Source organism: Crotalus tigris, unplaced genomic scaffold (genome assembly GCF_016545835.1).
Source record: "Crotalus tigris isolate CLP2741 ecotype Arizona unplaced genomic scaffold, ASM1654583v1 scf7180000021220.622782, whole genome shotgun sequence".
In the NCBI taxonomy this organism is placed as follows: Eukaryota; Metazoa; Chordata; class Lepidosauria; order Squamata; family Viperidae; genus Crotalus; species Crotalus tigris.
The window spans coordinates 205,512-229,124 of NW_024098407.1; the positions used below are offsets into that span (position 1 = coordinate 205,512).

Consider the following 23,613-nt stretch of genomic DNA (forward strand, 5'->3'; position numbering starts at 1 on the left):
AGAGAGCCCCAAGGACCCCATATTCCTCCTCCTCCTCCTCAACTCCACTCCATCCTAACACAGATAATGTTTATAACTTGGGCAATCTCTTTCTTAATGGCACTGCCAATATTCTGGAGTTTCCGAGAGTGAGGTGGGACATAAATTTAACAAATTTGGCTTCCTTATCATGCATTTCCCAAAGACGAGATCGTCTTCAGTCGAATCTCTGGGCAGGTGGAAATGCACTGGGCTTAGTTAGCCCTTCTTTGAAGTCCTGACTTCAGGCCTCCGTCGGCTCATCTTTTTACAGGAACTTTTTGTCTTCTGTAGGATCCAGAATGGTCTTTCCTGGTGTCCAATGATACAACTTTAGAGGCTGTATCTTTTGTGCGAAGTGGTTGGGGCTGGGAGGATGATGTTGTTGGTCTGGGTGTGTGGGCCTAGAAGACTCTTGAGTTTATAGCAAGTTTGCTTCCTGGGTTAACAACATGGCCGGGTTTATTCTACCTGTTGGAATCTTCCACTTGTTGGAAATATTCTCTTTTGTTAGAAGTTGCTTCGGATGCTACCAGATTCCTCCTGATTTTTGGCTCCTGCAGGTCTTTGGAAGCAGCAGACCCACAGATAAGGAGTCAGCCCCCACTGCCTTTCTCTCCTTGGGGGTCAGACCTGGAAGACCTCCAAGGCCCCTTCCAGGCCTATGGTTCCATTATATTATGTTCTACTCTATTCTACTTCTTCTCTCCTGTCCTCTTCTCCAATCCTATCCTCCTTCCTTCCTTCTTTTCTCCATCCTTTCTTTTTCTCTTTTGCTCTACTATTCTGTTCTGCTCTGTTCTGTAATTCTGTCCTATTTCTATTCGATTCTATTCCATATTTTCTATTCTATTCTATTCTGTATTTCTTTTCTATTCTATTCTACTCTACTCTATTCCATTCTATTCCTATTCTATTCTATTCCATTCCATTCCATTCCATATTTTCTATTCTATTCCATTCCATTCCATTCTATTCCATTCCATATTTTCTGTTCTATTCTATTCTATTCCATATTTTCTATTCTATTCTATTCCATTCCATTCCATTCCATTCTATTCCATTCCATATTTTCTATTCTATTCTATTCCATTCCATTCTATTCCATTCCATATTTTCTATTCTATTCTATTCCATATTTTCTATTCTATTCTATTCTATTTTATTCCATTCCATTCTATTCCATTCCATATTTTCTATTCTATTCTATTCCATTCCATTCCATTCTATTCCATATTTTCTATTCTATTCCATTCCATTCCATTCCATATTTTCTATTCTATTCTATTCCATATTTTCTATTCTATTCTATTCCATTCCATTCCATTCTATTCCATATTTTCTATTCTATTCCATTCCATTCCATTCTATTCCATTCCATATTTTCTATTCTATTCCATTCCATTCCATTCCATATTTTCTATTCTATTCTATTCTATTCTGTATTTCTATTCTACTCTACTCTATTCTTCATTTTTCTCTTCTCTTCTCCCTTCTTCTCCAGCCTTCCTTTTTCTCCTTTGATCTGTTGTCCTTCCCCCTTCTGTCGTTTCCTACTCCACTCCACTCTACTCCACCCTGTTCTTGGTCTTTCAGCCTTGAGTCCTCCTCCTCCGCTGAAGAGAGCCTTCCTGTGTGGTGGACTTGGCACCCCCTCTGCCTCCACCCTTACCCATGAGCCCCCACATGCTGGTCTGTTCCGTGACCTTGATTGCAGGTCTGCTGGCTTTCCCGTCAGCATCAAAGCAGTTGGGGAGGGGAGCCTCTCCTCGCCAGCCCCTCCTTTGTGGGCTGGTGCGCCTCCCTTTCCCCCCCCCCCCCAGGTCCCTTTCTGGCTCATTCAGTCTCCATCCTCCTCTCCTGTTTCCCTGGCAACTCTAAGTGCACATCCTGGAAAACTTTATCCGAAATCTGCTCCTGGGCAGCTCTCCAAATCCATGCTAACCTGATTAGGTACCTCTGGGGCCCTTGCTGGCTAATCAAATTAGGCGGCGCTAATGGCAGCCAGGACTCTGAGTGGGCAGAGAGCAGTAAAACATAGTGTATACTTAGTGATAATTATCCTGGCTGTTGTGTCATTGATTTATATGCCATTCCCTTTTGTGTTTTTGTGTTTTTTTTTTTTTATGTGCCCAGATTTATAACCCACCCACCCCCCTCTTTCTTTGTTTTTTTGTTTTGTTTTGTTTTTTTTCCACTGGGCAGCCATCCGGAGAAAGGAAAATGGATGGTACGATGAAGAACACCCGCTGGTCTTCCTCTTCCTGGGATCTTCGGGAATAGGTAACGCGGAGGGAAGGTGCTTCGCAGCCGTCCGGAGCCTTCGCCGCCGGATGGGGCTGCGGAGGGATAAAGAAGAAAAATGGGGGCAGAGGAAGCCACTGAGAGCTCACTCTGAGCGTGGCTGGTCTCTGGCGGACATTTCATGGCCCAAAGTACAGGACACTGATGAGGTGACCCAGTTTGGGTAACGAAACGTTTGCAAGAAAAGAGTCCAGCTCAGAGAACACCAAGGACCCCACAGTCCTCCTCCTCCCCCTCCTCCTCCTCCCCCTCCTCCCTTTCTAGCACTGATGATATCTCCTAGTTGGGTCATGAAACGTCTGCAAGAAAACCAGCCAGCTCAGAGAGCACCAAGGACCCCACAGTCTGTCCCTCCTTCCTTCCTTCCTTCCTTCCTTCCTTCCTTCCTTCCTTCCTTCCTTCCTTCCTTCCTTCCTTCCTTCCTTTTCCTTCCTTCCTTCCTTCCTTCCTTCCTTCCTTCCTTCCTTCCTTCCTTCCTTCCTTCCAGCACTGATGATGCTCCCTAGTTGGGTCATGAAACGTCTGCAAGAAAACCACCCAGCTCAGAGAACACCAAGGACCCCATAGTCCGTCCTTCCTTCCTTCCTTCCTTCCTTCCTTCCTTCATTCATTCATTCATTCATTCATTCATTCATTCACTGATAATGTTCCCTAGTTGGGACATGAAATATCTACAAGAAAGCCACCCAGCTCAGAGAACACCAAGGACCCCACAGTCCGTCCGTCCTTCCTTCCTTCCTTCCTTCCTTCCTTCCTTCCTTCCTTCCTTCCTTCCTTCCTTCCTTCCTTCCTTCCCTCCTTCCTTCCTTCCTCCATTCATTCATTCATTCATTCATTCACTGATAATGTTCCCTAGTTAGGTCATGAAACATCTACAAGAAAACCACCAAGCTCAGAGAACACCAAGGACCCCACAGTCCTCCTCCCCCCCCTCTTCTATGCAAACCCCTCTCCTTTCTGATACATGCTGGCTGAGGAATTCTGGGAGTTGAAGTCCACAAGTCATCAAAGGGCCAAGTGTGAAGACCCCTGGCCTCAGCTATCTGACAGACTTCAACTCCCAGCATTCCCCAGCCAGCACGGCTGGCCTTCCACTAAGAATTCTCTAGCCTGCCCACTAGAATTTGAGGTCCACGGATCTTGAAAGTTACCAAGGTGGGAAAACCAATTTAAAAGCTGGAATGTGCTCCTGACGGTGCTGGAAAAAAAAAAAAAAAGCAGCAAAGAAGTATCGAGTTTTTTTATCATTTTATTGTTTTTAATTTTTATACTTGTAGAATTGTAAACCTCCCAGAGTTACTTGGTTAAAGTGAGCGGCTGTAGAAATAATAAAAAGAAATTAAAAGAAAAGAAAAGAAATGAAATTCTCTGCTCTGGATGTTCCCCTCTAGAGCTGGTAGATAGATGGATAACTTCTGGGGTGGTTTTTTTTTTTTTTTTTTCCTGAATTGTTGTATTATGACCTGTTTGTACATTGTTGTTTATAGACTGCTTAGAGTCAAATAACTAGAGTAGGGAAAAAAACACCTCCTAATCAATAAATAGTAAATAAATCTCCAAGGTGCTTTTACCTTGGGGACCGAGACACACCTGGTCAGGAACAGCTCTTGTGAGCTGCTCTGCCTGTTGGTCCATATGATCAGGAGGCTCAAGGCTAAAACATACAAGGAACGGCTGCTGGAATTGGGTATGTCTAGTTTAATGAAGAGAAGGACGAGGGGGGACATGATAGCAGCGTTCCAGTATCTCAGGGGCTGCCCCAAAGAAGAGGAAGTCAAGCTATCCTCCAAAGCCCCTGAAGGCAGGACAAGAAGCAACGAGTGGAAACTCATCAAGGAGAAAAGCAACCTAGAACTAAGGAGAAACTTCCTGACAGTGAGAACAATTAACCAGTGGAACAACCTGCCTCCAGAAGCAGTAAATGCTCCAACCCTGGAAGTTTTTAAGAAGAAACTGGACAGCCATTTGTCTGGAATGGTATAGGGTTTCCTGCCTGAGCAGGGGGTTGGACTAGATGACCTCCAAGGTCCCTTCCAACTTTATCATCATTATTACTATAAAATAGATTTGTTTTGCAGTATACATTTTGAATGATTCATTGTCTCGTGCCCAGACATTTATGACCAGAGTTGTATATAAATCCAGTAAACAAAGGAAATTGTGACCTAGAACTAAGGAGAAACTTCCTGACAGTGAGATCAATTAACCAGTGGAACTACCTGCCTGCAGAAGTGGTGGATGCTCCAACACTGGAGGTTTTTAAGAAGAGACTGGACAGCCATTTGTCTGAAATAGTGTAGAGTTTCCTGCCTGAGCAGGGGGTTGGACTCAGTGACCTCCAAGGTCCCTTCCAACATTATTATTATTATTATTATTATTATTATTATTATTATTATTATTATTATTAAGATCAGTGCAGTAGGGAAAGCTGGGTCTTAAACCAGCATTCCTGGTCTGAGCCATTTGCGACCTTCCCAGCTAGCTTCCAAGGGGGAAAGCCGCGTTTGCTTAAGAACCCCGTGATTCACTTAACAACCGTGCCAGAAAAAGGTCACAAAATCTGGTGCATAACATAAGGTAACAACTGCCTTGCTTATCGGTGGGAATTGTAGTCCCACTTGTGGTGGTTAAGAGGAGGGTTGCCTGTATTGTGTCGTCTTTAAGGGAGCCTTTCTCCTCTGAACGTCTGCCGGTCTTGCCTCCTGAACAGGTAAAACTGAGCTGGCGAAGCAAACGGCCAAGTACCTGCACAAAGACGTCAAAAAGGTAAGAGCTCCAGCTGGGGATTCTGTGCAGGCCGAGAACAGCTGTAGAATCAGAGTCCCTCAGCCTGGGCCCCTAAGACTTGTGGACTTCAACTCCCAGAATTCCATGCTGGCTGAGGAAACTGACCTAAAGTCACCCAGCCAGCTTTCATGGCTAAGGCAGGACTAGAGGACTAGGACTCCCCGTCTCCTGGTGATTGGCCCAAAGTCACTTAGTTGTCTTTTGTGCCTAAGGCGGGACTAGAACTCCCAGTCTCCTGGTGATTGGTCCAAAGTCACCAGTCAGCTTCTATGCCTAAGGTAGGACTAGAACTCCCCGTCTCCTGGTGATTGGCCCAGAGTCACCAGCTGTCTTTCGTGTGTAAGGCGGGACTGGAACTCCCAGACTCCTGGTGATTGGCCCAGAGTCACCCAGCCGTCTTTCGTGCCTAAGGCGGGACTGGAACTCCCAGTCTCCTGGTGATTGGCCCAAAATCACCTAGTTCTCTTTTGTGCCTAAGGCGGGACTGGAACTCATCATCTCCTGGTGATTGGCCCAAAGTCACCCAGTTATCTTTCGTGCCTAAGGCGGGACTGGAACTCCCACTCTCCTGGTGATTGGCCCAAAGTCACCCAGTTGTCTTTCGTGCCTAAGGCGGGACTAGAACTCCCAGTCTCCTGTTTCTAGCCTAGCGCCTTCACCACCAGACCAATCTGGCAACAATTCTGAGACCTGCTGACTTGCCACCGCTGCCCTCAGATGCCAGTGGCCTTGGGTGGACTGACGGGCAGCATATAATTTAAACAGATAAGCAGAAAGATAAAATAGGGAAAAGGTGAGTATCTTCTTGACCGTCTTAGAAAGCCAGAATCCGCCCTTCTGCCTTTATGTGTCTGTTACCTACTTAGTTGGCTGCACCAGGCGTCCCCCTACTTGGCCAGGGAGAGCCTGGCAGTGGGGACCATCCTTCAACTTGGGTGAATGCAACCTATTAGATCAGAGGCTGTCCTTGAAGGATTGTCGTGTACACCCACCGCGGTCGTTAAATTAGTAACCCAGTTGTTAAGTGAATCTGGGCAGGTTGCTGACGTGACCTCAGCACGCTACGACCGTCGTAAATAGGAGTCAGTTGCCAAGTGTCTGAATTTTGATCGTGGGGATGCTGCAAAGGCCGTCACTGTGAAAAATGGTCGTTTAATGTCACAGTTTTCAATGCCGTCGTAACTTTGAACAGCCACCAAAGGAACTGTTGCAAGTTGAGGACCACAGTAATGCGAAAGACGAGAGTTTTATCGCTGGGAATGGAAATTTAGTCGCCTTTCTCAGGAAACCCTGACAGGGGTTGTCATTAAGGCCACGTTCTTCCTTTCTTTAGGGTGATTGGGAAAAAATAGGAAATCCGAAACTTAATTTGTCAAATAGAACAGCCGAGTATTAAAACTATTTGAGTGTTCGCAAGCATACCAAGAAATATATCGGCTCCCTCCACGAGCGAAGAATGTAAATTATGAGCAGAATAAAACACAAGCCAACAAAATGCTAAATTAAAGCCCCCGCCGTCTGTCGAAGTGAAATAATGCTTCTGTGGGATGCCTAGGTTATTACTCGTGGGAAAAACGCCAGTTTGCTTGGTGAGAAGAGGTCTTTCCACTGGAATGGAAAGCAAAGCTCATTTTTCCCTCTAAGAGTGCCTGGATTTTCAGTCTGGCAACAGGTAGAAACATCTGATTCTCAAAATACCATCAATAATAATAATAATAATAATGACTCGATAAGTAGACAAAATGCCAAATCCAGTCTGAACATCTGGCTGACTGTGCGATGATCCATAATAATAATAATAATAAAGTTGGAAGGGACCTTGGAGATCATTAGTCCAACCCCCTGCTCAGGCAGGAAACCCTATACTATTTCAGACAAATGACTGTCCAGTCTCTTCTTAAAAACTTCCAGTGTTGGAGCATTCACCGCTTCTGGAGGCAGGTGGTTCCACTGGTTAATTGTTCTAACTGTCAGGAAGTTTCTCCTTAGTTCCAAGTTGCTTCTTTCCTTGATGAGTTTCCATCTGTTACTTCTTTGTCCTGCCTTCAGAGGCTTTGGAGAATAGCTTGACTCCCTCTTCTTTGGGTAACCCCTGAGATACTGGAAGACTGCTATCCTGTCCCCCCTCGTCCTTCTCTTCATTAAACTTAATATACCCAATTCCAGCAACCGTTCCTTGTATGTTTTAGCCTCCAGTCCCCTAATCATCTCTGTTGCTCTCCTCTGCCCTCTTTCTGGAGTCTCCACATCTTTTTTACATCGTGGTGACCAAAACTGGATGCCGTATTCCAAGTGTGGCCTTACCAAGGCCTTGTAAAGTGGTAGTAACCTTTCACGTGATCTTGAGTCTCTCCCTCTGTTAATGCAGCCAAGCACTGTTCAGATTCAGGTCCTCCAAGGGATAAGAGGGCCACCCACCTTTTCCTATCAGCAGGATCTGGACCAATGTGACCCCTGAAACCCAGATGGGGCATCTCAGTCAGAGGCACCCACCCAGGTTCCAGGAGTATAGGTAGTTCATTTAGTGACCGTTCGATGTTACAACAGCCCTGAAAAAAAGCGACACATAACGGCTGTTGCCCCGTGGGTCACGAGACTCAAATTTCAATGCTTGGCAACTGACTCGTATTTATAATGGCCGCAGTGTCCTGGGGTCTCCTTTTGTGATGTTCCGACGAGCCAGATGGATGGATGGATGGTAACTGTGTTTATTATCTTCAACTTTCCTTGGCTTTGCAGGCCTGCAAAGGTCATCAACGCAAGGATGAGTTGCTGGATTACTTTCCCGTCACCATCGTAGCTGCCACTAAATGAGACAAGACACTCAGCGAAGCCTGCGAGACAGAGACAGATTGGTTCTAGGATAGGATAGGACAGTTTTGATCCCTGAGACAGCTCTTTGTTGTTGTTGTTAATTGCGAAGTCGTGTCCGACCCATCGCGATCCCATGGACAACGTTCCTCCAGGTCTTCCTGTCCTCTGCCATCTTCTGGAGTCCATTTAAGTTCACACCTACTGCTTCAGGGACTCCATCCAGCCACCTCATTCTCTGTCTTCTATTGCCCTCAATCTTTCCCAGCATCAGGCCCTTCTCCAGTGAGTCCTTCCTTCTCATTAGGTGGCCAAAGTAGTTGAGTTTCCACTTCAGGATCTGGCCTTCTCAAGAGCAGTCAGGGTTGATCTCTTCTAGGACTGACCAGTTGGATCACCTTGCAGTCCAGGGGACTCGCAGGAGTCTTCACCAGCACCAGAATTCAAAGGCCTCCATTCTTTGGCGCTCAGCCTTTCTTACGGTCCAACTTTCACAGCCATACATTGCAACTGGGAAAACCATGGCCTTGACTGTACGCCCTTTTGTTGGCAGGGTGATGTCTGAGACAGCTCAGTTTCCTTCTTATTTCAGCGCACCTGGTCTAGGAGCGCTTCAGGGAACGGATAGGCAAATGAAGACTCAATCATCCGGGCCAAAGGTATCCAAAAAGGTGAAATCGTGGCAACTGGACCCAAGTTTATTAAAACTTGAGACCTTTCGTTAACTCATCCGAGTAACTTCTTCAGTCAAAATGGAAATGTGGGGTGGACGGAGAGTCAAAGAGGCATCAGAATGGACTAACTCTTACCATACCGACTGGGGGGGGGGTGTTTCCTCCCCAAAATGAAAAAGCAGTGAAAATTCCCACGATGGTGAGTCTCTGCCTGCCCAAAGTTTTCAGTTTGACCGAAGAAGCTACTTGGGCGAGTCAACGAAACACCTCAATTTTGATCCATTTGGGCCCAGTTGCCATGGTAGTCTTAACTTTTCTAGATATTCAGGGAAGTAGTTTTGCGTACGGCGTCAGCCAAAAAGCCATTCTTAAGGCCAAAGGTGCCTGTTTGGTGTAGGACAGTATTTCTCAACCTTGACCATTTTAAGGCATGTGGACTCCAACTCCCAGAATTCCACAGCCAGCATTGCTGGCTGTGGAATTCTGGGAGTTGGAGTCCACATGCCTTAAAATGGTCAAGGTTGAGAAACACAGATGTAGGAGGACGTGAGTTGTGGATCCCTCAAGGAGGCCACGGGCCTTGACCAGCCTCCTTGTAGATAGACACCTGTTTCATCTTCAGAAAGGGCAAAATGTCACACACACACACACACACACACACACACACACCGCCAAACTGTGTAGGGAGTGCTTCCCTCCCCTTTAACAAGTGTCTTGAGCAATTTTGATCAACCTCTCTTAACTCTCCTTTGCTTCTTTCCTCAGCAGGGGTTTATTCGCTTGGACATGTCGGAGTTTCAAGAGAGACACGAGGTGAGGAAGAGGGGGGGGTGGGCGTTTCTGCCCCCTCAATCAGTTGCCATCCTTTGCAGACCCCAAAGACCACCCTCACTTTCGCCGTCCCCGAAGCGAACTCTTCCCCCAAGGGGTTGGCTTCGTTCCTCTAGGCCTGCGTTGCTCAAATTTCCTGCTGTTGGCCAGTCTCAGTAGGACATTTGTAGCCCAGGGTTCAACCGTAGTGGCCTTGTTGCTCTCTGAGCTTTGTCGTTTGCTTGAAGACATTGCATGACCCGACTAGGGAACGTCATCAAAGGGGAGGAGGAAGGAGGAGGTTTCTCGCAGACATTTCAGGACCCGACTAGCGAGCATCATCCATGCTAGAAGGGAGTGGATAGGAAACTGTAGGACAGTGTTTCTCAAGCTTGGCAACTTTACGATGTGTGGACTTCAACTCCCAAAATTCTCCAGCTAGCAATGCTAGCTGGAGAATTCTGGGAGTTGAAGTCCACACATCGTAAAGTTGCCAAGGTTGAGAAACACTGCTGTAGGTGAAGGAGCACTTCCCATCTTCTAGGTAGGTCCTTCTCCAACCCTATCCAGATGTGTGTAGGTTGAGCCTCAGAGACAGTGCTTCTCAACATAACTTCCCAAGAACAAATATATGTAATTGGGACCGTTGTATAATTCAGCCGTGGTGGCGCAGTGGTTAGAAGGCGGAACTGCAGGCTACTTCTGCTGGCTGCCATGAATTCGGCAGTTCGATCCCGACGAAGTTGAAGGTAGAACTCGGCCTTCCATCCTTCCGAAGCGGGTAAAATGAGGACCCAGATGGTTGGGGGGGCAACTGGCTGACTCTGTAAACGGCTTAGAGAGGGCTGGAAGCGAACTGAGAAGCGGTCTGTAAGTCTAAGAGCTGTTGCTACTGCGATCAGGGCTGGGCTGGTTCTGTTCCAAATATGGCCGGCCTCTCTTCAACTTGTGCGTCCGGAGCAGCATCCTTACTCTGAAGCCCAGAAGGCTGGATGATGTAACTCTGGGGGTCTCTTGCAGGTGGCCAAGTTCATTGGTTCCCCCCCAGGCTACATTGGTCATGACGAAGGGGGGCAGCTCACAAAGAAGCTGAAGCAGTGCCCCAACGCCGTGGTCCTCTTTGATGAGGTGGACAAAGCCCACCCAGATGTCCTAACCATCATGCTGCAGCTCTTCGATGAAGTAAGATCCGTCGCCTTGGGATTGTTCGGGGTTCCAGGTCACTCATTCGTTCATAGATTCATTTGTTCTGGGTTTTAGGTCCATCCATCCATCCATTCCTTCATTCTGGGTTCCAATTCATTCATTCATTTGTTCTGGATTCCAGGTCCATCCATTCATCCATCCATTCATTCACTCCTTCATTCTGGTTCCAGTTCATTCATTCATTTGTTCTGGATTCCAGGTCCATCCATCCATTCATTCATTCACTCACTCACTCCTTCATTCTGGGTTCCAATTCATTCATTCATTTGTTCTGGATTCCAGGTCCATCCATTCATCCATCCATTCATTCACTCCTTCATTCTGGTTCCAGTTCATTCATTCATTTGTTCTGGATTCCAGGTCCATCCATCCATTCATTCATTCACTCACTCACTCCTTCATTCTGGGTTCCAATTCATTCATTCATTTGTTCTGGATTCCAGGTCATTTATTCATTCATTTGTTCTGGGTTCCAGCTCATTCACTTCTTCATTCATTCTGGACTCTCCAACTTTGGCAATTTGTGGACTTCAGCTCCCAGAATTCCTCAAGCCAGCATGTCTGGCTGAGAAATTCTGGGAGTTGAAACTACCACAAATCTTAAAGTTGCCAAGGATGGACGCCTCTTCCCCAAAGCACCTGAGGGCCGGACGAGAAGCAACAGGTAGAAACTAATCAAGGAGAGAAGCAGCCTAGAACTGAGGAGGAATTTCCTGAAAGCGAAAACAATGAATCAGTGGAACGACTTGCCACCAGAGGTTGTGGGTACTCCATCGCTGGAGGTCCTCAAGAAGACACTGGACAATCATTCATTGGAGGGGTTGGACTAGAAGACCTCCAAGGTCCCTTCCAACTCTGATTTTCTGTTGTTCTGTTAAGCTGAACCCATAGACCAGGGGAAGTCAACCTTGGCTCTTTTATGACTCGTGGACTTCAACTCCCAGAATTCCTGAGCCAGCCATGCTGAGGGGAAAGGGAGGTTTTCAAGCTGAGCCAGGCTGGCTCAGGAATTCTGGGAATTGAAGTACACGAGTCATGAAGGGGCCAAAGTTTCCCCATGCTGGCTCAGGAATTCTGGGAGTTGAAGTCCACGAGTCATGAAGGGGCCATAGTTCCCCCATGCTGGCTCAGGAATTCTGGGAGTTGAAGTCCACAAGTCATGAAGGGGCCATAGTTTCCTTCATGCTGGCTGAGGAATTCTGGGAGTTGAAGTCCACCAGTCATGAAGGGGCCATAGTTCCCCCATGCTGGCTCAGGAATTCTGGGAGTTGAAGTCCACAAGTCATGAAGGGGCCATAGTTTCCTTCATGCTGGCTGAGGAATTCTGGGAGTTGAAGTCCACGAGTCATGAAGGGGCCATAGTTCCCCCATGCTGGCTCAGGGATTCTGGGAGTTGAAGTCCACAAGTCATGAAGGGGCCATAGTTTCCTTCATGCTGGCTGAGGAATTCTGGGAGTTGAAGTCCACCAGTCATGAAGGGGCCATAGTTCCCCCATGCTGGCTCAGGAATTCTGGGAGCTGAAGTCCACAAGTCATGAAGGGGCCATAGTTCCCCCATGCTGGCTCAGGAATTCTGGGAGTTGAAGTCCATGAATCATAAAAGAGCTCAGGTGGCCTACCCCTGTCATAGAAGCTTCCCGCTCTCCACACCCTAACACCTCCCCCTCCAAAAACGCTCATAAAATCAGGTCAGCCATGTGGACGACCTACTTTATGACCGTCATGACTTGCATCTCTAACGAGGCCGGCATGCCCAGCCGTGTCACTTGAGTGCCAGGCGGCTTTCTGCACCCAGCTGGGCCAGGGGAGGCATCCACCCCCACCCCACCCCCTGAACCCACCAGCCTCCACGAGGTGTCTCCCACCCCTCAGCCTCCTGGAAAAATGGCCGCGTCCTCGGCGGTGCCTTTTCAGATTTCTGTTTGTTTGGGGTGGGTTTTGTGTTTTGTTGGGTTTTTTCTCCCCCCTATTCCCCAGGATTAATAACCGTGGTATTTTTCTTGCATAGATCACGGTGGCAGCCGCTAAATGCGAAATCAATTCCTGCACTGCCGGCCTGACAGAGCAATAACCGAAATGTTAATCCCCAGCTCTGACACAAATGTGTGTCGTTCGTTCGGCTGGACAGGAGCGCTCCTGGCGACACTTAGAAAGGGGAGGGGGGAGCAGGCCTCCCTCCTCTACCCCCCATTCTGTGTCCTCCTTGCTCCTCTTCGCCCTTCTCCTCCTCCTCCTTCTCCTCCTCCACCCTTACAAACCATCCGTATTTTTAAAAGGCCCTTAAATTTAGCATTCTCGGAGGGGAGAACCGGGGATCCCTGCAGAGGACAGCCCCCCCCCCGCCTTGCCCCAAAGTCCAGGATCGGTCTCCCTTCTGGGTGGGGGCCCTTCGGGTCCCGGGTCAGACCCCGAAGGCCAGGCGGTTCCTGGGGGGGGGGCTTTCGTTCGCCCGGAGCAAAAAATCAGGTCATCCTTGAGACTCAACGACCACAGCGCAGCCCCCAATTCCTGTCCCACAGTGAGTTTTTGCCCCATTTTGCGATCTCTCTTGCCACAGTCGTTAAGCCGGTCGCCGCAGTTCTTAAGTGAGAGGCACCGTCGTTAAGCGAATCCGGCTTCCCCCATTGCTAGTCAGGACGTGAACCCCCGGGACACTGCAACCCGTCGTAAATACGAGACAGTTGCCGAGCGTCTGGATTTTGATTGCGTGACCCTGGGGGGCGCTGGAACTGTCCTAAGTGTGAAAAACGGTCCTAAGTCCCTTTTTCCAGTGCCGTTGTAACCGAGCGGTCACTAAACGAGCAGTCGTAAGTCAAGAAGCAGCTGCGCTGCCCCTATCCTTAGTGTAGCTGGGCCCACCGAAAGCGGTCCCAACGGAAGAGCCGTCCTCCCAGAAATGACATGGGGCAACTCACCGCAGTTCGTTTAGTGACTGTCTGAAGTTACAACTTTACTAAAAAATTGACTTATGACCGTTTTTCCTATGACTGTTGCAGCCTCCCCAGGGGTCACGTGATCAGTATTTGGACGCTTGGCAACTGACTTGTGTTTATGACAGACGCAGTGTCCCGGGGGGGGGGAGAGGTTTCATGTGATCCCCTTTCGCAACTGTCTGACAAGCAAAGTCGGTGAGGAAGCCAGAAGTGGGTTACTGATTCCATGGTGGTCATAAGTAGAGGACTTCCTGTGCCACAAGCTCCGGGGTGATGAGTGAACTGAGGGTGTTGTGCCGTTCCCTCAAGCCTGTTTCAAGGGGTCTGAGCAGACTCCCCTATTGGGGTCCCTGTTGCTCTCTGAGCTGGCTTTCTCCTTGCAGACGTCTCATGACCCAACTAGGCAACCTCATCAGTGCTACAGGTGGGGGGAGACCGGGCGGTCCTTGATGCTCTCTTAGGTTTGGTTCGCTTTTTTGCAGAGGTTTAGAATTAGAATCACGGTGTGGGAAGGGGCTGTGGAGATCTTCTAGTCCAGGGGTAGGCAACCTTGGCCCCTTCATGACTGGTGGACTTCAATTCCCAGAATTCCTCAGCCAGCATGGGGGAAATATGGCCCCTTCATGACTGGTGGACTTCAACTCCCAGAATTCCTCAGCCAGCATCGGGGAAATATGGCCCCTTCATGACTCGTGGACTTCAACTCCCAGAATTCCTGAGCCAGCATGGGGGAAACTTTGGCCCCTTCATGACTCGTGGACTTCAACTCCCAGAATTCCTGAGCCAGCATGGGGAACTATGGCCCCTTCATGACTCGTGGACTTCAACTCCCAGAATTCCTGAGCCAGCATGGCTCAGCTTGGAAACCTCTCCCCTTCCCCTCAGCACAGCTGGCTCAGGAATTCTGGGAGTTGAAGTCCACGAGTCATAAAAGAGCCATGGTTGCCTACCCCTGGCCTAGGCCTAGGCCGCTTTATGACTCGTGGACTTCAACTCCCAGAATTCCTGAGCCAGCATGGGGGAACGATGGTCCCTTCATGACTCGTGGACTTCAACTCCCAGAATTCCTGAGCCAGCATGGGGGAACTATGGCCCCCTTCATGACTCGTGGACTTCAACTCCCAGAATTCCTGAGCCAGCATGGGGGAAAGTTTGGCCCCCTCATGACTCGTGGACTTCAACTCCCAGAATTCCTGAGCCAGCATGGGGGAACGATGGCCCCTTCATGACTCGTGGACTTCAACTCCCAGAATTCCTCAGCCAGCATGGGAGAACTATGGCCCCTTCATGATTCGTGGACTTCAACTCCCAGAATTCCTCAGCCAGCATGAGGGAAACTGGCCCCTTCATGACTTGTGGACTTCAACTCCCAGAATTCCTCAGCCAGCATGAGGGAAACTATGGCCCCTTCATGACTTATGGACTTCAACTCCCAGAATTCCTGAGCCAGCATGAGGGAACTTTGGCCCCTTCATGACTCGTGTACTTCAACTCCCAGAATTCTTGAGCCTGCCTGGCTCAGCTTGGAAACCTCTCCCCTTCCCCTCAGCATGGCTGGCTCAGGAATTCTGGGAGTTGAAGTCCACGAGTCATAAAAGAGCCAAGGTTGCCTACCCCTGGCCTAAACCATTTTAGACAAATAGCTGTCCAGTCTCTACTTGAAAGCCTCCTGCAACATCTGGTGGCAAGCTGTTCCACTGGTTAATTATTCTAACTGTCAGGAACTTAGTTCCAGGTTGCTTCTCTCCTTGATGAGTTTCCATCTGCTGCTCCTTGCCCGGCCTTCTTCAGGGGCTTTGGAGAAGAGCTTCATCAATGCTGGAAGGGAGGGAGGGGGGTTCGCTGTCTGCTCGTATCCCAGGGCCTGGGGGCTTCTCTCCGGCCTGACGAGGCTTATGTCCGTTTCCCGTGTCTCGGGAAGGGCCGGCTGACCGATGGGAAGGGGAAGACCATTGACTGCAAGGACGCCATCTTCATCATGACCTCCAACGTGGCCAGCGACGAGATCGCCCAGCATGCTTTGGAGCTGAGGGAAGACGCCGCGGAGCTGAGCCGGAAGAGGATCGCCGAAAAGCTAGGTGGGTACCTCTTCCTCCCTCCCTCCCTCCCTCTCCAGCAGCCTCCTTACTCTGAGTAGACCCCGGAACCCCTGGAGACCGCGCAGGGCAATCCTGTGCCGTCCGCCATCTTCCTTCCTGCACCTACGACCACAGTGGAGCCCAACATTTCGGTTGCTAAGCGAGACGTTTGTCAAGTGAATTTTGCTCCGTTTTACGACCTTCCTTGCCACAGCTGTTAAACGAATCACGGCAGTTGTTAAGATGGTGACAGGGTTGTTCAGTGAATCTGGCCCCCCTCCATTGACTTGGCTTGTCAGAAGGTTGCAAAAAGGGGTCATGTGACACGCCCCCGGGACGCTGTCGTAAATACGAGTCCGTTGCCAAGCATCTGAATTTTGATCGTGTGACTCTGGGAGATGCTGCCACGGTCGTAAGTGTGAAAAACGGTCATAAGTCTCCTTTTTCAGGGCCGTTGTAACTTCGAACGGTCAGTAACTGAACTGTTGTAAGTAGAGGACTAATTGTAGTGCAGGTCTGTCATCCTTACTCTGGCCACAGGATTGCCCAGTCAGCCTTTCAAGCAACAGAGGGGGTCTCTAGAATGGATGGGTGGATGGACTGATGAATGGAAGAGAAGAGAAGAGAATAGGACAGAACAGAACAGAACAACAGAACAGAACAGAACAGAATAGAATAGAATAGAAAATATGGAATGGAATAGAATAGAATAGAATAGAATAGAATAGAATAGAATAGAATAGAATAGAATAGAATAGAATCTTAAAGGGACCTTGGAGGTCTTCTAGTCCAGCCCTCCCGCTCAAGCAGGAGAACCTATATCATCTCAAATAAGTGACTGACTGTCCAGCCTCTTCTTAAAAACCTCCAGTGATGGAGCGCCCACGATTTCTGGTGGCCAGCTGTTCCACTGGTTAATTGTCCTCCCTGTCAGGAAGTTTCTCCTTAATTCCAGGTTGATTCTCTCCTTGATCAGTTTCCAACCATTGTTTCTTATCCTTCCATCTGGTACTTTGGAGAATAATGTGACCCCCCCCCCTTCTTTGTGGCAGCCCCTCAAATACTGGAACTCTGCTATCATGTCACCCCTATTTCTTCTTTTTTCTAGACTAGCCAAACCCAAGTCCCGCAACCGTTCTTCGTATGTTTTAGTCTCCAGGCCTTGGATCATCTTAGTTGCTCTTCTCTGAACTTTTTCCAAGGTCTCAACATCTTTTTTGTAGTATGGTGACCAAAACTGGTTGCAGTACTCCAGGTGTGGCCTTACTAAAGCTTTATAAATTGGTAGTAATACTTCGCGTGATCTTGATTCTATGCCTCTGTTTATACAACCCAGGATTGTGTTAGCTTTTTTGATAGATGCATGGATAGTTGGAGGGGTGGATGGACGGATGGATGGATGGATGAACAGATGCCAGCCAGCCCTTTCCCCACCCCCAGGAAACCCCCCCCTCCCCACTTCTTAAGTGCTGTGTTTTGGGTACCCATCAGCTCTGCTTTTGTCTTCCAGATGACGTGCAGGTGACGGACAAGATAACCATCTCCAAGCAGTTCAAGGAGAACGTGATCCGTCCCATCCTCAAGGTACAGATGGTGCTGTTTACAGCCCTGGGCCCGAGTTCCAGAAATGGGAGCCGGGGGGGGGGGTGTTTTCTTTCTCCTCCTGCTTCAGCCACCAGCTGGATCCAGAGGTCTCGGCTAAGTGGCCCCACAGGTTGGCCGTTTTCTAGCTAACCCCGAATCCCAGGCTGGTATCTTCACCTTAGGATGGTTGGATTTATGCCAGGAAACCTACTCCCACCCCTCTGGGTTTAATGCAGGGCTTAGCAGAATAACAAGAGTCGGAAGGGACCTTAGAGGTCATTTAGTCCAACCCCCTGCTCAAGCAGGAGACTTCGTAGCAGGGCTGAGCATCCGTGGCCCCTTTAAGACCCGTGGACTTCAATTCCTGGCTGGCTGAGGAATTCTGGGAGTTGAAGTCCACAGGTTATAAAAGGGGCCACGGAGGCCCAGCCTTGCCCTCTGCAGGTGTAGTCCTCGACTTAACGACCCAGCATTTTGGTTGGCTAAGCAAAACTTTTCTGAAGCCAATTTGCCCCATTTTACGACTTTTCTCGCCCCAGTTAATAAGTGAATCACTGCAGTTCTTAAGTTAGTAACACCGTTGTTAAGCGAATCTGGCTTCCACATCGGCTTTGCTTATCAGAAGGTCGCAAAAGGGGATCACGTGACCCCAGGACACGGCGACCATTGTAAGTACGAGCCAGTCGCCAGGCGGCTGGATTTTGATCACGTGGCCCTGGGGACGCTGCGACGGTCATAAGTACGGTCCTGTCACTTTTTTTCAGTGCTGTAACTTCAAATGGTCGCTAAGTCGAGGACCACCTGTACGATTCTGGAGAAATGGCTGTCCGATCTCTTCTTAGAACCCCCCACCCAGAACTTCACAAGGGGCTCTGGTCAGTTTCACCCAGACCAAGGCAGTAACTGGGGAGGGGGGGCATCTTGACAGAGCCATTAACTCATGGAACTCCTTGCCTCCAGAAGTTGTGAGTGCTCCGACACCGGGACTTTTAAAGAAGAGACCGGACAGCCATTTGTCTGAAACGGTATGGGGGTTTCCTACCTGAGCAGGGGGTTGGACTAGATGACCTCCAGGGTCCCTTCCCACTCTGTGATTCTGTCATTTTGTAAGGGGGTTTGGATTAGAAACGAAGTCCCCAACCTTTGGGGCACCAGGGACCGGTTCCGCAGAGAGAGGTTTTTCCGGAGACCAGAGGGTGCGTGGTTTTGTGTGCTGCCTGCATCTTGCAATGGGACTTTGCTTGTTTGTGTGGACTGATTGCTGGCATGCTTCGGCCCAGTACGGGTCCATGGACTGGGGGTTGGGGACTCCTGGACTAGATGACCTCCAAGGTCCCTTCCAACTCAATGGTTCCGCTATCTCAGTGGTTCTCAGCCTGTGGGCTGGGACCCCATTTGGGGTCGAACGACCATTTCACGGGGGTCACCAAACAACGCAGTCCGCCATTTTTTCCCCCCTTTTCCTTAGCTGTGCTACTCCCTTTTCTTCTATTGGCTTTGGAAAGCCAATAGAACAGACTCTCTTGAATAGAGTAATTCTATTGGCTTTCAAAAGCCAATAGGAATTGTCCAGGCTGTCTCTGCCCTGCTGAGCCCGCCAAAAGTCCCATTCTGCAAAACACCAGTTGAGTAGTCCTCGACTTACGACCGGTTGAGTAGTCCTCGACTTACGACCGGTTGGGGGTTACGGCATTAAAAAGGTTGAGAACCATTGAGCTATTTGCTTCAATTTATTTAATTTGTACGCCACCTATCCCGCTCCCCAGAGCCATTTTATCCCCCTTCGCAGCCATTTCCAAAGGTACCCCCTTGGAGAGGGTGCAACAGAGGGGTCTGTGCCAGCCCACCCCACCCACCCATCTTCAGCGCTTCTCCCTTCTCCTCCCTCCCACCCCAGGCTCACTTTCGGCGGGACGAGTTCCTGGGCAGGATCAACGAGATCGTCTACTTCCTCCCGTTTTGCCAGTCAGAGCTGATCCAGCTGGTCAACAAGGAGCTGAGTTTCTGGGCCAAGCGGGTGAGCCCTGCCAGCCTCTCCCTGGCTTACCTCCCCTCGGCTCCCTCTTCCCTGCACAGAGTCCTTCACTTACGACCGTTCGTTTAGCGACCGGTCGAAGCCACAATGGCACCGAAAAAAAGGGATTTATCTTTTTCACACACTTACAACCATTGCCGCCTCCCCATGGCCACGGGATTGGCCACTGACTCGTATTCATGACGGTGGCACGGTGGCAGGGTCACCTCGCCACCCTTTGCGACCTTCCTGGCCAGCTTCTGAAAGCAAAAACAATGGGGTGGGGGAGGAGGAGGAGATGGATTCGCTTAACGGCCACACAATTTGGTCCACAACTGCCGCGATCCGTGGCAGAAAGTCTCGTGAAATCGGACATGGCTCACTTAACAACTTGCTTAGCCACAGAAATGTTTGCAGTCGTAGGTCAAGGATCCCCCGTGCTCTTCCTAAGCATCTTTGTGCCGTCACGCCAGCCTGCCCCACCCTCTCCGACAGGGAAGGCAGGTTGCACACTTGATAAGTTAGGGAACTGGGTGGGAGGGGGATTTCCAGGAAGAAGGTCTTCTCTGCCATTGCACCTACCTTGTGTAACACTGTGCCCCCCCCACCTCCTGAGATGGGGGGGGGACATTTCTCTGGGCCTTCCCGAAAGGAATTAAAACAGACGTCTCTGGAGACTCTCCGTCATCCCAAAGATGCTTTTTCACGAGGCAACTGGACTTTCCTGATTTTCCTTGAAGACGTTTCGCTTCTCATCCAAGAAGCTTCTTCAGCTCTGACTGGATGGTGGAGGAACGGAAGGATTTATACTCCTTGCAGACCGCTGGTCATTTGCAATCTTTCAGAGGGTAAATCTCCAGGTGGCCTCAACGACCCTCTGAAAGAAGGCAAATGACCAGTTTTCCTGCAAGGAGTATAAATCCTTCCATTCCTCCACCATCTAGTCAGAGCTGAAGAAGCTTCCGGGACGAGAAGTGAAACGTCTTCAAAGAAAAACCAAGACAGTCCAGCTGCCTCCTGAAAGAAGCACCTTTGGGACAATTAAAACAGACCTGGCCATTTTATTGGCCCTGGCCCACCTTTGGCCCTGTGGCTGTCCCTGTCCATCCTGTTTGAGGTCAGTTGGAAATTAGAAATCAGATGTAAATACATATACGCCAGGCATGCAATGCCACCTCATTGCTTTCATTTTGAAGGCAATAAGCACATTTGCCCAACATGCTAGCAGGGGTAGGCAACCTTGGCCCTTTTATGACTCGTGGACTCCAACTCCCAGAATTCCTGAGCCAGCCATGCTGAGGGGAAAGGGAGAGGTTTCCAAGCTGAGCCAGGCTGGCTGAGGAATTCTGGGAGTTGAAGTCCACCAGTCATGAAGGGGCCATAGTTCCCCCTTGCTGGCTCAGGAATTCTGGGAGTTGAAGTCCATGAGTCATGAGGGGGCCATAGTTCCCTCATGCTGGCTCAGGAATTCTGGGAGTTGAAGTCCAGGAGTCCTGAAGGGGCCATAGTTCCCTCATGCTGGCTCAGGAATTCTGGGAGTTGAAGTCCACGAGTCATGAAGGGACCATAATTCCCCCATGCTGGCTGAGGAATTCTGGGAATTGAAGTCCACGAGTCATGAAGGGGCCCAGGTTGCCGACCCCTGAGCTCCAGTGTGCCTCATCCAAGAGGCAGAGAGAGCGGAATCCTCTGCTGATGAAAAGCTCCGATCCAGAAAGCCCCCTATTGGAAGATTCCCTGATTGCTGCTCCTTCCTCCCCCTGCAGGCCAAAGCAAGGCACAACATCACTCTGGTGTGGGACAGGGAGGTGATGGACGTGCTGGCTGACGGCTACAACCTGCACTACGGCGCCCGCTCCATCAAGCACGAGGTGAGCTGAGACCGGCTTTCTTTTCTCTCCGGGGGGGCCCCCCTGGAGCTGAGGGGCAAGACCCCCACCCATTGCTTCTTCCTCTTTTTTTTCTTCTTTTGTTTTCTTTTGCGTTGAGCTCATTGTTCACTTTTCCCCAAAGGTTCTGCCCCAGAAACTTTTGGAAAAAATAAATAAATGTTTATTTATATCCCACTTTTTTAAAAAAAAAATAACTCAAGGCAGCAGACGTACCTAATATACCCTTCCTCTTCCTTTTTTCCCCCACATTAACAATCCTGCGAGGTGGGCAGGGCTGAGAAAAAGAGAGGGGTTGGCCCAAAGTCGCCCAACCAATTTTTCTGATAAGGCAGGACTAGAACTCACCGTTTCATGGTGATTGGTCCAAAATCATCCAATTGGCTTTCATGCTTAAGATGGAACTAGAACTCACCGTCTCCTGGTGATTGGACCAAAGTCACCCAGCCAGCTTCCGTGCCTAAAGAGAGACTAGAACTCACTGTCTCCTGGAGATTGGCCCAAAGTCACCCAGCCAGCTTCAATGTATAAGGCAGGACTCCTGGGGATTGGCCCAAAATCATCCAATTGGCTTTCATGCCTAAGGCGGGACTAGAACTCACTGTCTCCTGGGGATTGGACCAAAGTCACCCAGTTGTCTTTCATGCCAAAGGTGGGACTAGAACTCACCGTCTCCTGGTGATTGATCCAAAATCATCCAATTGGCTTTCATGCTTAAGGTGGGGCTAGAACTCACCATCTCCTGGTGATTGGCTCAAAGTCACCCAGCCGTCTTTCATGCCTAAGGCGGGACTAGAACTCACCGTCTCCTGGTGATTGGACCAAAGTCACCCAGTTGTCTTTCATGCTTACACGGAGACTAGAACTCACCGTCTCCTGGGGATTGGCCCAAAGCCACCCAGCCAGCTTCAATGTCTAAGGCAGGACTAGAACTCACCGTCTCCTGGGGATTGGCCCAAAATCATCCAGTTGGCTTTCATATGCCAATCAAGACTAGAACCTCGCTGGTTTTCTAGCTTTCCCAGCTGCTGCAGGGACTTAATAAGCAAAAGAAAGCGTCTTTCAAATCAATTTGCAAGGATACGCAAGGACCGTCTGCCAGTTTCCTACCAGGCGGGGTTCCACTGCATTGCGGATATGAATTAGCACCCCTCCCTCCTGTAAATTCTGAACAGAAACCCCAGCTGAAGGGCCCCCCGTCGCTTGCTTGCTTTTGTGTTTTTCCCCTGAAATCTGAGATTTGGGGTCGTGCTGGCTGATGTCCCTCTGGAAAACGCAGCCTGCGCAGCCGTTATCGGCCCCAGAGGTGGCTGCCTGCAGTGCCCGATTTCCCTCTTGGCCAGGTCGAGCGCCGGGTGGTGAACCAGCTCGCCGCGGCCTACGAACAGAACCTCCTGCCCCACGGCTGCACCTTGAGGATCACGGTGGACGACTCCGACAAGCAGCTGCTCAAGGCCAGAGGCCAGGACAGGCCCCTGCCCGCCGAGGGCCAGCGGAAGTGCCCCACGCTGCGCCTGGAGATCCTGGAGGACAGCAAAAGCCGGAAGCTGGACATCCAGGCCCCGCTGATGCCGGACGAAGCCTCCTACCCCTCCTAGGCGCCAGCCCCACGGTGCCCCCAGGGCAGCGCCTGGCAGAACGAGAGTTGGTAATAAAGCGATCGTAAGACATAGATACGTCTGCGGGGGGAGGGCAACTTTCTCTGGAGGGCAGCAGGAAGGGCGGCCCTCCGCCCCCCAGGGACTGCCTGGGTGCATGGGAGTTGTAGTCCAATGCAGCCGGAGGGGGTCTCAAAAGGAAGAAGAGTCCCAGAAAGAGGGGCGTCCGTCTAGGATGGTCCCATAGAGTCCGTGGGAAGATTCAATCCGGGGTCCTTATCATGTCTCAGGTATGGGGGTGATTCCTTGTCCCATCAGCCAGGTTGAGTGCCTAATCTCTGCCCCGGATGCTCTTCTGCCTTGTAAATTGGGCTGGGGGGGGTGGGGGGGCGGTGGCGTGGAGGTTGTTTCCAGCCCCCGCGGCCCTAGAGAGAGATTTAAGTTATTGCAGTTGTGTTGGAATAAATGCAGTTTATGTCTCCGTGGTGTCCCTTGTCCTTTGGGTCCTCAAAAAGCCGCTGCCAGCTCTCAAGTCAAGGGGGGGGCAGGGGCTTATGGGTCCCTGGATCGCTGCTTTCTTATCCACCAGTAGCGTCCTCTTCTGGAAATAACAGGTAGTCCATGGGGTCGCGATGGGTCGAACACGACTTCGCAATTAACAACAACAACAAAACCCCTGGATCATTAAATAGCTTTATCGAAGCCCATCCTAACTCTGAACGGTCGTTAAGCGGCTGATCATAAGTTGAGGACTGCCTGTAAAGGCGATGGTGGGAGAACTCTTATTTGCCGACCTTTTAAAAGGTAGTCCTCGCCTTATGACCACAATTGACTCCCAAATTTCTGCAGGACGGTTCTTAAGTGAGCTTTGCCTGGCTTTACGACTTTTCTTGTCGGCGTCATTAAG

At 49.8% G+C, this 23,613-nt stretch overlaps 1 protein-coding gene across 2 annotated transcripts in view; it reads left to right on the top strand.

Moving 5' to 3' along the window:
- Positions 1-23,102, top strand: part of CLPB (caseinolytic mitochondrial matrix peptidase chaperone subunit B) — a 93,167-nt gene extending 70,065 nt beyond the window's left edge. The window contains exons 8-16 of one of the 2 annotated variants that reach the window (XM_039369752.1): positions 2,224-2,301; positions 5,033-5,088; positions 9,360-9,407; positions 10,425-10,586; positions 15,465-15,621; positions 17,132-17,205; positions 19,103-19,222; positions 20,986-21,090; positions 22,452-23,102. In XM_039369752.1, the coding sequence (XP_039225686.1) occupies positions 2,224-2,301; positions 5,033-5,088; positions 9,360-9,407; positions 10,425-10,586; positions 15,465-15,621; positions 17,132-17,205; positions 19,103-19,222; positions 20,986-21,090; positions 22,452-22,706 (1,055 nt within the window). In that variant the 3' untranslated portion in view covers positions 22,707-23,102. The remainder of the gene's footprint in view (positions 1-2,223; positions 2,302-5,032; positions 5,089-9,359; positions 9,408-10,424; positions 10,587-15,464; positions 15,622-17,131; positions 17,206-19,102; positions 19,223-20,985; positions 21,091-22,451) is intronic. The other variant, XM_039369753.1, reaches the window with a different exon arrangement.
- The last annotated feature ends 511 nt before the right edge of the window (positions 23,103-23,613 follow it).